Source organism: Oncorhynchus mykiss, chromosome 19 (assembly GCF_057628025.1).
Source record: "Oncorhynchus mykiss isolate SJ-2025 chromosome 19, ASM5762802v1, whole genome shotgun sequence".
Taxonomy (NCBI): domain Eukaryota; kingdom Metazoa; phylum Chordata; class Actinopteri; order Salmoniformes; family Salmonidae; genus Oncorhynchus; species Oncorhynchus mykiss.
Window position 1 is genome coordinate 65,952,027 of NC_143040.1, and position 13,013 is coordinate 65,965,039.

At 40.3% G+C, this 13,013-nt stretch overlaps 4 protein-coding genes across 4 annotated transcripts; all 4 read left to right on the top strand.

Annotated features, from left to right (window-relative positions):
• The first annotated feature begins 608 nt into the window (after positions 1 to 608).
• Positions 609 to 2,558, top strand: LOC149975274 (uncharacterized). Its single transcript, XM_090209719.1, has 5 exons — positions 609 to 612; positions 721 to 1,011; positions 1,139 to 1,390; positions 1,608 to 1,762; positions 1,862 to 2,558. Exons 1-5 carry the CDS (start codon positions 609 to 611, stop codon positions 1,952 to 1,954), a joined length of 795 nt encoding a protein of 264 aa, XP_090065845.1. The 3' UTR covers positions 1,955 to 2,558.
• A 1,408-nt stretch (positions 2,559 to 3,966) lies between these two features.
• Positions 3,967 to 5,916, top strand: LOC149975275 (uncharacterized). The gene is made up of 5 exons (XM_090209720.1): positions 3,967 to 3,970; positions 4,079 to 4,369; positions 4,497 to 4,748; positions 4,966 to 5,120; positions 5,220 to 5,916. The coding sequence occupies exons 1-5, from the start codon at positions 3,967 to 3,969 to the stop codon at positions 5,310 to 5,312; spliced, it is 795 nt and encodes a 264-aa protein (XP_090065846.1). The 3' UTR covers positions 5,313 to 5,916.
• A 1,125-nt stretch (positions 5,917 to 7,041) lies between these two features.
• On the top strand, positions 7,042 to 9,621 carry LOC149975276 (uncharacterized). The gene is made up of 5 exons (XM_090211523.1): positions 7,042 to 7,076; positions 7,437 to 7,709; positions 7,837 to 8,088; positions 8,290 to 8,444; positions 8,544 to 9,621. Exons 2-5 carry the CDS (start codon positions 7,517 to 7,519, stop codon positions 8,634 to 8,636), a joined length of 693 nt encoding a protein of 230 aa, XP_090067649.1. The 5' UTR covers positions 7,042 to 7,076; positions 7,437 to 7,516; the 3' UTR covers positions 8,637 to 9,621.
• LOC149975277 (uncharacterized) lies at positions 8,744 to 13,013 on the top strand. The gene is made up of 6 exons (XM_090209721.1): positions 8,744 to 8,748; positions 10,397 to 10,446; positions 10,807 to 11,097; positions 11,225 to 11,476; positions 11,678 to 11,832; positions 11,936 to 13,013. The coding sequence occupies exons 1-6, from the start codon at positions 8,744 to 8,746 to the stop codon at positions 12,026 to 12,028; spliced, it is 846 nt and encodes a 281-aa protein (XP_090065847.1). The 3' UTR covers positions 12,029 to 13,013.

The window sequence follows — 13,013 nt, forward strand, 5'->3', positions numbered from 1 at the left end:
TTTTGAAAAAGTCTCGCTAGAGGGGTCTGAATACTCGCTAAATATAGCGACAAAGTCGCTAAGTTGGCAACACTGCCCACATCAGCTAAACATGAATATACTATAACCACATTTCATATGCGTGTATTACTAGCACAGATGTAAACATAATCAGATAAGAGAGATCGGTTCCCAATTTAGCCTTAACATTAAGGTCTAACGTTAACTTACACAGCGACAACTGCCTTGTTCAGGGGCAGAACGACAGATGTTTACCTTGTCAGCCCGGGGATTTGATGTCGTTTACCGGCCCAACGCTGTAACCCACAAGGCTACTTGCCTCTCCTGAAACCACCTACTTTGGCCGAGAACCAATCAACAGTAAGTATAGTTCAGGCCTGATTCTGAAGAGGTGGTTTGAAGTCGCAGTGATATATATTAAGCAGCATTATTCAGGGACTGCGCTGTGAAACTTTATCTCTCATTTTCAAAAGGAATATGAATATTCTGGGGTTTCTTCTCATTTTATGGCTATGCATCACCATAGGTAACCTATTCATTATATTGTGTGGAGACATCTCTTTTGATATTGGAATTAAACTGTAGAATGTTAACTTTGTGCACATAAAATGGGTAATTGGAAAAGTTTTTTTTATAGGCAGCAAATGATTTACTGATTTAATATGTACATTAATGACAGTCAGTGAAATGCTAAATGTGATCTTGGTCCTCTCTCATTAGGAATCAGGGCAGAACCTTCAGTGGACCAGCATGGGTTGAAGGGGGGTTCAATATGTCTGGTTGTTCCAGAACCTCCTGAGATGATCAAAGGACTTCAATGGAGGAAGGACAGTGATGTAATATTTGGAGACAAAGAGATCTCTCCTAAATACAAGGATAAGGTGGACTATAACAATGATAACCATTCTCTGTGTATTAAGAATCTAATGGAAACTGACAGTGGAATTTACATGGTAAACTACAGGAAACATTGGAAACAATCAACTACTACATATAGACTGTTAGTGGAGGGTGAGTTTTCTAAGGCTTCAGTTCTGGTCATTTGCTGTACATTTAATGTGTCTGATCAGGTTCAATAATGAATGTGGGACTAATAATTATCTGTCTCTTCTTTGGTTCTAAAAACTGTCTCTTATAGATCATGTTCCCAAACCAGTCATGGATGTCACATCTCTCAACACAAGTGTGGGACTCTGTGATGTCACAGTGAACTGTTCAGTTAAAGATGGCTGGATGTTGTCTGTCTGTGACAGCGGTCAGTGTACACTGTCACAACAGTCTCCGTCACTAACCGGTGGTAACATGACCATCTCCGTATTGACTGGAAGGATCCAATGCACCAGCAGCAACCACGTCAGCACACAGACCATCTCTCAACCCATGGAGGACTGTAAGTACCATTTAGCCTCCACCTTCACTGTGTACCTCTATCACTTTTTAATAACCTACTAATAATATCATATGAATTCAAGTTAGGTCAAAGTTTTGACATCATTATTGTGATTCTTCTCTAGTTAAGATTGGAATAATTCTGCCTGAAACTATCATTGTATGAACACTGTTCTTAATCTGTGTGTGTGTGTGTGTGTGTGTGTGTGTGAACTCAGGTAGTGGTAATGTGAAAGCCTCAGTGTTACCAGTTGGCACCATTGTGGGCTGTGTTACTGGTATATTACTCCTAGTTGCTGTGTTACTTGGTGTTGGATACATCAAACATACCAGAAGACAGAAAATCCCTAAAGAACAAAGTCCACTAGAAGAGGTACCTGCTCTGTCATTCATTCATTCATCTATGCATTATACTAGACAATAGTTTTAAATGACAACCATTTAAATGTTGTAATGTTTCATATCCAAACAGGTCATTGTTCCAAGAGTTTACAACTCAGTGAAGACCTCACCAGGGAGAGAAGAACCACAGCATCTCCTTACCAGAACCACAGCCCTGTCCTGACCAGAACCACATATATATACATTTTCATATTCCATTTCATGGAAGTTTCTTTATCCATGAAATGAAGTGGGTGGAGAACAAACCCCTCTTCACATTGTTACAGATAGAATTGAACCATTATTTTGAAATGATCAGTAAAAGTGGAAATACAAAAAAGCAATATGTATCATAAAATGTTTTGACAAACTGAAAATGTATCTTGACATGTAGTACCCGTCTGTTAGTTCTTCTCACTGGTGGATTTGGTGGTATCCTGTATAGCTTCCTGCATTTACTCCCAGCAAGCACAAAACCCTTCATAGAGTTGGTCCATACTGACTGTCTCTGTCATTTTGAGGGAAAACACCTGCTCCAGATCAGTGAAGGAGAGGTTTTGTTGCATGTTTATCCATATTTCGTTGATATGCCAAACCGAGAGAACAACAACAGAAATTACTTTGCAGGAATTGGCGTGTTTACTGTGATTTGATGAATATACGGGACAAGGGAGGTCCCGTATGGGACAAACCAATTTAGCCCAATATAAGAGCCATCCCGGCTAATACGGGACAGTTGGCAACCCTATTTGACGTTTTCAAATTAAACTCTCATTTAACGTGTGAAATAGTGTTATTTGACGCGTGTATTTTTTTGACCCGCAAAGACTCAAACTGGGTTCCATTCTGTAAAGCCTCGTTCACTTCAAATCCATTTGTTTTGCACATCCAATTCAAAACGTATTTTTTCCTGCAGTCTGAACAGTCAAATAGCACATGGAATAGGATATTTTAAGCTGCCTTCCTGGTGGTTTGAAGTCAGATACAAATAGGATTACTGGCCATGTGACTTGTTGAATGGTCAAATCTGAAGTGTACTTTTGTATATTATCTACCTCACTTGCTTTGGCAATGTTAACATGTGTTTCCCATGTCAATAAAGCCCCTTGAATTGAGACAAAAAGTGAGTAAAAAACACACAAAAAATGTTCAGAACTACAAATGAACTTTCTTCTGTCGATTTTGGGTTGTATAATGTCACAATTCCAACCCTCCTCCTTGATCCGGGCTTGGGACCGGCAAAAGTGACCCGAAAGAGACACTGGCGGAGTTAGTTTTTTTTATTGGATTATTTACTTTATATTTTTAGTTTAGTTTTATACATTTACATCCCGCACTGAATGTAAACCAGGGCGGAAATCAGTTCCGGCGGCTTCGCGCATGCGCGATTCATTTTCAGTCTGGACGCGGAGGGGTGAACATCTCCTCTGACTGCTGCGAGAGGACTGGGCCGCATGTGAGTGCTTTGGGACGGTGTGGGGCCCACGGCAGCACCCGCTGCTCGTTGAGAAGAGTAAGAACGATACGTGCTTTCACGTCAGTCTCCAATAACACCAGAAAAAGTCGCTAGATTTGTCGCTAGTCGCTTTTTTGAAAAAGTCTCGCTAGAGGGGTCTGAATACTCGCTAAATATAGCGACAAAGTCGCTAAGTTGGCAACACTGCCCACATCAGCTAAACATGAATATACTATAACCACATTTCATATGCGTGTATTACTAGCACAGATGTAAACATAATCAGATAAGAGAGATCGGTTCCCAATTTAGCCTTAACATTAAGGTCTAACGTTAACTTACACAGCGACAACTGCCTTGTTCAGGGGCAGAACGACAGATGTTTACCTTGTCAGCCCGGGGATTTGATGTCGTTTACCGGCCCAACGCTGTAACCCACAAGGCTACTTGCCTCTCCTGAAACCACCTACTTTGGCCGAGAACCAATCAACAGTAAGTATAGTTCAGGCCTGATTCTGAAGAGGTGGTTTGAAGTCGCAGTGATATATATTAAGCAGCATTATTCAGGGACTGCGCTGTGAAACTTTATCTCTCATTTTCAAAAGGAATATGAATATTCTGGGGTTTCTTCTCATTTTATGGCTATGCATCACCATAGGTAACCTATTCATTATATTGTGTGGAGACATCTCTTTTGATATTGGAATTAAACTGTAGAATGTTAACTTTGTGCACATAAAATGGGTAATTGGAAAAGTTTTTTTTATAGGCAGCAAATGATTTACTGATTTAATATGTACATTAATGACAGTCAGTGAAATGCTAAATGTGATCTTGGTCCTCTCTCATTAGGAATCAGGGCAGAACCTTCAGTGGACCAGCATGGGTTGAAGGGGGGTTCAATATGTCTGGTTGTTCCAGAACCTCCTGAGATGATCAAAGGACTTCAATGGAGGAAGGACAGTGATGTAATATTTGGAGACAAAGAGATCTCTCCTAAATACAAGGATAAGGTGGACTATAACAATGATAACCATTCTCTGTGTATTAAGAATCTAATGGAAACTGACAGTGGAATTTACATGGTAAACTACAGGAAACATTGGAAACAATCAACTACTACATATAGACTGTTAGTGGAGGGTGAGTTTTCTAAGGCTTCAGTTCTGGTCATTTGCTGTACATTTAATGTGTCTGATCAGGTTCAATAATGAATGTGGGACTAATAATTATCTGTCTCTTCTTTGGTTCTAAAAACTGTCTCTTATAGATCATGTTCCCAAACCAGTCATGGATGTCACATCTCTCAACACAAGTGTGGGACTCTGTGATGTCACAGTGAACTGTTCAGTTAAAGATGGCTGGATGTTGTCTGTCTGTGACAGCGGTCAGTGTACACTGTCACAACAGTCTCCGTCACTAACCGGTGGTAACATGACCATCTCCGTATTGACTGGAAGGATCCAATGCACCAGCAGCAACCACGTCAGCACACAGACCATCTCTCAACCCATGGAGGACTGTAAGTACCATTTAGCCTCCACCTTCACTGTGTACCTCTATCACTTTTTAATAACCTACTAATAATATCATATGAATTCAAGTTAGGTCAAAGTTTTGACATCATTATTGTGATTCTTCTCTAGTTAAGATTGGAATAATTCTGCCTGAAACTATCATTGTATGAACACTGTTCTTAATCTGTGTGTGTGTGTGTGTGTGTGTGTGTGTGAACTCAGGTAGTGGTAATGTGAAAGCCTCAGTGTTACCAGTTGGCACCATTGTGGGCTGTGTTACTGGTATATTACTCCTAGTTGCTGTGTTACTTGGTGTTGGATACATCAAACATACCAGAAGACAGAAAATCCCTAAAGAACAAAGTCCACTAGAAGAGGTACCTGCTCTGTCATTCATTCATTCATCTATGCATTATACTAGACAATAGTTTTAAATGACAACCATTTAAATGTTGTAATGTTTCATATCCAAACAGGTCATTGTTCCAAGAGTTTACAACTCAGTGAAGACCTCACCAGGGAGAGAAGAACCACAGCATCTCCTTACCAGAACCACAGCCCTGTCCTGACCAGAACCACATATATATACATTTTCATATTCCATTTCATGGAAGTTTCTTTATCCATGAAATGAAGTGGGTGGAGAACAAACCCCTCTTCACATTGTTACAGATAGAATTGAACCATTATTTTGAAATGATCAGTAAAAGTGGAAATACAAAAAAGCAATATGTATCATAAAATGTTTTGACAAACTGAAAATGTATCTTGACATGTAGTACCCGTCTGTTAGTTCTTCTCACTGGTGGATTTGGTGGTATCCTGTATAGCTTCCTGCATTTACTCCCAGCAAGCACAAAACCCTTCATAGAGTTGGTCCATACTGACTGTCTCTGTCATTTTGAGGGAAAACACCTGCTCCAGATCAGTGAAGGAGAGGTTTTGTTGCATGTTTATCCATATTTCGTTGATATGCCAAACCGAGAGAACAACAACAGAAATTACTTTGCAGGAATTGGCGTGTTTACTGTGATTTGATGAATATACGGGACAAGGGAGGTCCCGTATGGGACAAACCAATTTAGCCCAATATAAGAGCCATCCCGGCTAATACGGGACAGTTGGCAACCCTATTTGACGTTTTCAAATTAAACTCTCATTTAACGTGTGAAATAGTGTTATTTGACGCGTGTATTTTTTTGACCCGCAAAGACTCAAACTGGGTTCCATTCTGTAAAGCCTCGTTCACTTCAAATCCATTTGTTTTGCACATCCAATTCAAAACGTATTTTTTCCTGCAGTCTGAACAGTCAAATAGCACATGGAATAGGATATTTTAAGCTGCCTTCCTGGTGGTTTGAAGTCAGATACAAATAGGATTACTGGCCATGTGACTTGTTGAATGGTCAAATCTGAAGTGTACTTTTGTATATTATCTACCTCACTTGCTTTGGCAATGTTAACATGTGTTTCCCATGTCAATAAAGCCCCTTGAATTGAGACAAAAAGTGAGTAAAAAACACACAAAAAATGTTCAGAACTACAAATGAACTTTCTTCTGTCGATTTTGGGTTGTATAATGTCACAATTCCAACCCTCCTCCTTGATCCGGGCTTGGGACCGGCAAAAGTGACCCGAAAGAGACACTGGCGGAGTTAGTTTTTTTTATTGGATTATTTACTTTATATTTTTAGTTTAGTTTTATACATTTACATCCCGCACTGAATGTAAACCAGGGCGGAAATCAGTTCCGGCGGCTTCGCGCATGCGCGATTCATTTTCAGTCTGGACGCGGAGGGGTGAACATCTCCTCTGACTGCTGCGAGAGGACTGGGCCGCATGTGAGTGCTTTGGGACGGTGTGGGGCCCACGGCAGCACCCGCTGCTCGTTGAGAAGAGTAAGAACGATACGTGCTTTCACGTCAGTCTCCAATAACACCAGAAAAAGTCGCTAGATTTGTCGCTAGTCGCTTTTTTGAAAAAGTCTCGCTAGAGGGGTCTGAATACTCGCTAAATATAGCGACAAAGTCGCTAAGTTGGCAACACTGCCCACATCAGCTAAACATGAATATACTATAACCACATTTCATATGCGTGTATTACTAGCACAGATGTAAACATAATCAGATAAGAGAGATCGGTTCCCAATTTAGCCTTAACATTAAGGTCTAACGTTAACTTACACAGCGACAACTGCCTTGTTCAGGGGCAGAACGACAGATGTTTACCTTGTCAGCCCGGGGATTTGATGTCGTTTACCGGCCCAACGCTGTAACCCACAAGGCTACTTGCCTCTCCTGAAACCACCTACTTTGGCCGAGAACCAATCAACAGTAAGTATAGTTCAGGCCTGATTCTGAAGAGGTGGTTTGAAGTCGCAGTGATATATATTAAGCAGCATTATTCAGGGACTGCGCTGTGAAACTTTATCTCTCATTTTCAAAAGGAATATGAATATTCTGGGGTTTCTTCTCATTTTATGGCTATGCATCACCATAGGTAACCTATTCATTATATTGTGTGGAGACATATCTTTTGACATTGGAATTAAACTGTAGAATGTTAACTTTGTGCACATAAAATGGGTAATTGGAAAAGTTTTTTTTATAGGCAGCAAATGATTTACTGATTTAATATGTACATTAATGACAGTCAGTGAAATGCTAAATGTGATCTTGGTCCTCTCTCATTAGGAATCAGGGCAGAACCTTCAGTGGACCAGCATGGGTTGAAGGGGGGTTCAATATGTCTGGTTGTTCCAGAACCTCCTGAGATGAGGAAGGACAGTGATGTAATATTTGGAGACAAAGAGATCTCTCCTAAATACAAGGATAAGGTGGACTATAACAATGATAACCATTCTCTGTGTATTAAGAATCTAATGGAAACTGACAGTGGAATTTACATGGTAAACTACAGGAAACATTGGAAACAATCAACTACTACATATAGACTGTTAGTGGAGGGTGAGTTTTCTAAGGCTTCAGTTCTGGTCATTTGCTGTACATTTAATGTGTCTGATCAGGTTCAATAATGAATGTGGGACTAATAATTATCTGTCTCTTCTTTGGTTCTAAAAACTGTCTCTTATAGATCATGTTCCCAAACCAGTCATGGATGTCACATCTCTCAACACAAGTGTGGGACTCTGTGATGTCACAGTGAACTGTTCAGTTAAAGATGGCTGGATGTTGTCTGTCTGTGACAGCGGTCAGTGTACACTGTCACAACAGTCTCCGTCACTAACCGGTGGTAACATGACCATCTCCGTATTGACTGGAAGGATCCAATGCACCAGCAGCAACCACGTCAGCACACAGACCATCTCTCAACCCATGGAGGACTGTAAGTACCATTTAGCCTCCACCTTCACTGTGTACCTCTATCACTTTTTAATAACATATGAATTCAAGTTAGGTCAAAGTTTTGACATCATTATTGTGATTCTTCTCTAGTTAAGATTGGAATAATTCTGCCTGAAACTATCATTGTATGAACACTGTTCTTAATCTGTGTGTGTGTGTGTGTGTGTGTGTGTGAACTCAGGTAGTGGTAATGTGAAAGCCTCAGTGTTACCAGTTGGCACCATTGTGGGCTGTGTTACTGGTATATTACTCCTAGTTGCTGTGTTACTTGGTGTTGGATACATCAAACATACCAGAAGACAGAAAATCCCTAAAGAACAAAGTCCACTAGAAGAGGTACCTGCTCTGTCATTCATTCATTCATCTATGCATTATACTAGACAATAGTTTTAAATGACAACCATTTAAATGTTGTAATGTTTCATATCCAAACAGGTCATTGTTCCAAGAGTTTACAACTCAGTGAAGACCTCACCAGGGAGAGAAGAACCACAGCATCTCCTTACCAGAACCACAGCCCTGTCCTGACCAGAACCACATCACTCTCCTGTCCAGAACCACATCACTCTCCTGTCCAGAACCACATATATATACATTTTTATATTCCATTTCATGGAAGTTTCTTTATCCATGAAATGAAGTGGGTGGAGAACAAACCCCTCTTCACATTGTTACAGATAGAATTGAACCATTATTTTGAAATGATCAGTAAAAGTGGAAATACAAAAAAGCAATATGTATCATAAAATGTTTTGACAAACTGAAAATGTATCTTGACATGTAGTACCCGTCTGTTAGTTCTTCTCACTGGTGGATTTGGTGGTATCCTGTATAGCTTCCTGCATTTACTCCCAGCAAGCACAAAACCCTTCATAGAGTTGGTCCATACTGACTGTCTCTGTCATTTTGAGGGAAAACACCTGCTCCAGATCAGTGAAGGAGAGGTTTTGTTGCATGTTTATCCATATTTCGTTGATATGCCAAACCGAGAGAACAACAACAGAAATTACTTTGCAGGAATTGGCGTGTTTACTGTGATTTGATGAATATACAGGACAAGGGAGGTCCCGTATGGGACAAACCAATTTAGCCCAATATAAGAGCCATCCCGGCTAATACGGGACAGTTGGCAACCCTATTTGACGTTTTCAAATTAAACTCTCATTTAACGTGTGAAATAGTGTTATTTGACGCGTGTATTTTTTTGACCCGCAAAGACTCAAACTGGGTTCCATTCTGTAAAGCCTCGTTCACTTCAAATCCATTTGTTTTGCACATCCAATTCAAAACGTATTTTTTCCTGCAGTCTGAACAGTCAAATAGCACATGGAATAGGATATTTTAAGCTGCCTTCCTGGTGGTTTGAAGTCAGATACAAATAGGATTACTGGCCATGTGACTTGTTGAATGGTCAAATCTGAAGTGTACTTTTGTATATTATCTACCTCACTTGCTTTGGCAATGTTAACATGTGTTTCCCATGTCAATAAAGCCCCTTGAATTGAGACAAAAAGTGAGTAAAAAACACACAAAAAATGTTCAGAACTACAAATGAACTTTCTTCTGTCGATTTTGGGTTGTATAATGTCACAATTCCAACCCTCCTCCTTGATCCGGGCTTGGGACCGGCAAAAGTGACCCGAAAGAGACACTGGCGGAGTTAGTTTTTTTTATTGGATTATTTACTTTATATTTTTAGTTTAGTTTTATACATTTACATCCCGCACTGAATGTAAACCAGGGCGGAAATCAGTTCCGGCGGCTTCGCGCATGCGCGATTCATTTTCAGTCTGGACGCGGAGGGGTGAACATCTCCTCTGACTGCTGCGAGAGGACTGGGCCGCATGTGAGTGCTTTGGGACGGTGTGGGGCCCACGGCAGCACCCGCTGCTCGTTGAGAAGAGTAAGAACGATACGTGCTTTCACGTCAGTCTCCAATAACACCAGAAAAAGTCGCTAGATTTGTCGCTAGTCGCTTTTTTGAAAAAGTCTCGCTAGAGGGGTCTGAATACTCGCTAAATATAGCGACAAAGTCGCTAAGTTGGCAACACTGCCCACATCAGCTAAACATGAATATACTATAACCACATTTCATATGCGTGTATTACTAGCACAGATGTAAACATAATCAGATAAGAGAGATCGGTTCCCAATTTAGCCTTAACATTAAGGTCTAACGTTAACTTACACAGCGACAACTGCCTTGTTCAGGGGCAGAACGACAGATGTTTACCTTGTCAGCCCGGGGATTTGATGTCGTTTACCGGCCCAACGCTGTAACCCACAAGGCTACTTGCCTCTCCTGAAACCACCTACTTTGGCCGAGAACCAATCAACAGTAAGTATAGTTCAGGCCTGATTCTGAAGAGGTGGTTTGAAGTCGCAGTGATATATATTAAGCAGCATTATTCAGGGACTGCGCTGTGAAACTTTATCTCTCATTTTCAAAAGGAATATGAATATTCTGGGGTTTCTTCTCATTTTATGGCTATGCATCACCATAGGTAACCTATTCATTATATTGTGTGGAGACATCTCTTTTGATATTGGAATTAAACTGTAGAATGTTAACTTTGTGCACATAAAATGGGTAATTGGAAAAGTTTTTTTTATAGGCAGCAAATGATTTACTGATTTAATATGTACATTAATGACAGTCAGTGAAATGCTAAATGTGATCTTGGTCCTCTCTCATTAGGAATCAGGGCAGAACCTTCAGTGGACCAGCATGGGTTGAAGGGGGGTTCAATATGTCTGGTTGTTCCAGAACCTCCTGAGATGATCAAAGGACTTCAATGGAGGAAGGACAGTGATGTAATATTTGGAGACAACGAGATCTCTCCTAAATACAAGGATAAGGTGGACTATAACAATGATAACCATTCTCTGTGTATTAAGAATCTAATGGAAACTGACAGTGGAATTTACATGGTAAACTACAGGAAACATTGGAAACAATCAACTACTACATATAGACTGTTAGTGGAGGGTGAGTTTTCTAAGGCTTCAGTTCTGGTCATTTGCTGTACATTTAATGTGTCTGATCAGGTTCAATAATGAATGTGGGACTAATAATTATCTGTCTCTTCTTTGGTTCTAAAAACTGTCTCTTATAGATCATGTTCCCAAACCAGTCATGGATGTCACATCTCTCAACACAAGTGTGGGACTCTGTGATGTCACAGTGAACTGTTCAGTTAAAGATGGCTGGATGTTGTCTGTCTGTGACAGCGGTCAGTGTACACTGTCACAACAGTCTCCGTCACTAACCGGTGGTAACATGACCATCTCCGTATTGACTGGAAGGATCCAATGCACCAGCAGCAACCACGTCAGCACACAGACCATCTCTCAACCCATGGAGGACTGTAAGTACCATTTAGCCTCCACCTTCACTGTGTACCTCTATCACTTTTTAATAACATATGAATTCAAGTTAGGTCAAAGTTTTGACATCATTATTGTGATTCTTCTCTAGTTAAGATTGGAATAATTCTGCCTGAAACTATCATTGTATGAACACTGTTCTTAATCTGTGTGTGTGTGTGTGTGTGTGTGTGTGAACTCAGGTAGTGGTAATGTGAAAGCCTCAGTGTTACCAGTTGGCACCATTGTGGGCTGTGTTACTGGTATATTACTCCTAGTTGCTGTGTTACTTGGTGTTGGATACATCAAACATACCAGAAGACAGAAAATCCCTAAAGAACAAAGTCCACTAGAAGAGGTACCTGCTCTGTCATTCATTCATTCATTAATCTATGCATTATACTAGACAATAGTTTTAAATGACAACCATTTAAATGTTGTAATGTTTCATATCCAAACAGGTCATTGTTCCAAGAGTTTACAACTCAGTGAAGACCTCACCAGGGAGAGAAGAACCACAGCATCTCCTTACCAGAACCACAGCCCTGTCCTGACCAGAACCACATCACTCTCCTGTCCAGAACCACATCACTCTCCTGTCCAGAACCACATATATATACATTTTTATATTCCATTTCATGGAAGTTTCTTTATCCATGAAATGAAGTGGGTGGAGAACAAACCCCTCTTCACATTGTTACAGATAGAATTGAACCATTATTTTGAAATGATCAGTAAAAGTGGAAATACAAAAAAGCAATATGTATCATAAAATGTTTTGACAAACTGAAAATGTATCTTGACATGTAGTACCCGTCTGTTAGTTCTTCTCACTGGTGGATTTGGTGGTATCCTGTATAGCTTCCTGCATTTACTCCCAGCAAGCACAAAACCCTTCATAGAGTTGGTCCATACTGACTGTCTCTGTCATTTTGAGGGAAAACACCTGCTCCAGATCAGTGAAGGAGAGGTTTTGTTGCATGTTTATCCATATTTCGTTGATATGCCAAACCGAGAGAACAACAACAGAAATTACTTTGCAGGAATTGGCGTGTTTACTGTGATTTGATGAATATACGGGACAAGGGAGGTCCCGTATGGGACAAACCAATTTAGCCCAATATAAGAGCCATCCCGGCTAATACGGGACAGTTGGCAACCCTATTTGACGTTTTCAAATTAAACTCTCATTTAACGTGTGAAATAGTGTTATTTGACGCGTGTATTTTTTTGACCCGCAAAGACTCAAACTGGGTTCCATTCTGTAAAGCCTCGTTCACTTCAAATCCATTTGTTTTGCACATCCAATTCAAAACGTATTTTTTCCTGCAGTCTGAACAGTCAAATAGCACATGGAATAGGATATTTTAAGCTGCCTTCCTGGTGGTTTGAAGTCAGATACAAATAGGATTACTGGCCATGTGACTTGTTGAATGGTCAAATCTGAAGTGTACTTTTGTATATTATCTACCTCACTTGCTTTGGCAATGTTAACATGTGTTTCCCATGTCAATAAAGCCCCTTGAATTGAGACAAAAA

What these genes read in the sequence shown, in the direction of transcription:
- LOC149975274 (XM_090209719.1), top strand. An exon ending in ATATAGACTGTTAGTGGAGG is followed by an intron (nt 1,012 to 1,138) that starts GTGAGTTTTCTA and finishes TGTCTCTTATAG; the next exon opens with ATCATGTTCCCAAACCAGTC. An exon ending in CTCTCAACCCATGGAGGACT is followed by an intron (nt 1,391 to 1,607) that starts GTAAGTACCATT and finishes GTGTGAACTCAG; the next exon opens with GTAGTGGTAATGTGAAAGCC.
- LOC149975275 (XM_090209720.1), top strand. An exon ending in CTCTCAACCCATGGAGGACT is followed by an intron (nt 4,749 to 4,965) that starts GTAAGTACCATT and finishes GTGTGAACTCAG; the next exon opens with GTAGTGGTAATGTGAAAGCC. An exon ending in AACAAAGTCCACTAGAAGAG is followed by an intron (nt 5,121 to 5,219) that starts GTACCTGCTCTG and finishes ATATCCAAACAG; the next exon opens with GTCATTGTTCCAAGAGTTTA.
- LOC149975276 (XM_090211523.1), top strand. Translation starts at nt 7,517, where the DNA reads ATGAGGAAGGACAGTGATGTAATATTTGGAGACAAAGAGATCTCTCCT. An exon ending in ATATAGACTGTTAGTGGAGG is followed by an intron (nt 7,710 to 7,836) that starts GTGAGTTTTCTA and finishes TGTCTCTTATAG; the next exon opens with ATCATGTTCCCAAACCAGTC. An exon ending in AACAAAGTCCACTAGAAGAG is followed by an intron (nt 8,445 to 8,543) that starts GTACCTGCTCTG and finishes ATATCCAAACAG; the next exon opens with GTCATTGTTCCAAGAGTTTA.
- LOC149975277 (XM_090209721.1), top strand. An exon ending in ATATAGACTGTTAGTGGAGG is followed by an intron (nt 11,098 to 11,224) that starts GTGAGTTTTCTA and finishes TGTCTCTTATAG; the next exon opens with ATCATGTTCCCAAACCAGTC. An exon ending in CTCTCAACCCATGGAGGACT is followed by an intron (nt 11,477 to 11,677) that starts GTAAGTACCATT and finishes GTGTGAACTCAG; the next exon opens with GTAGTGGTAATGTGAAAGCC.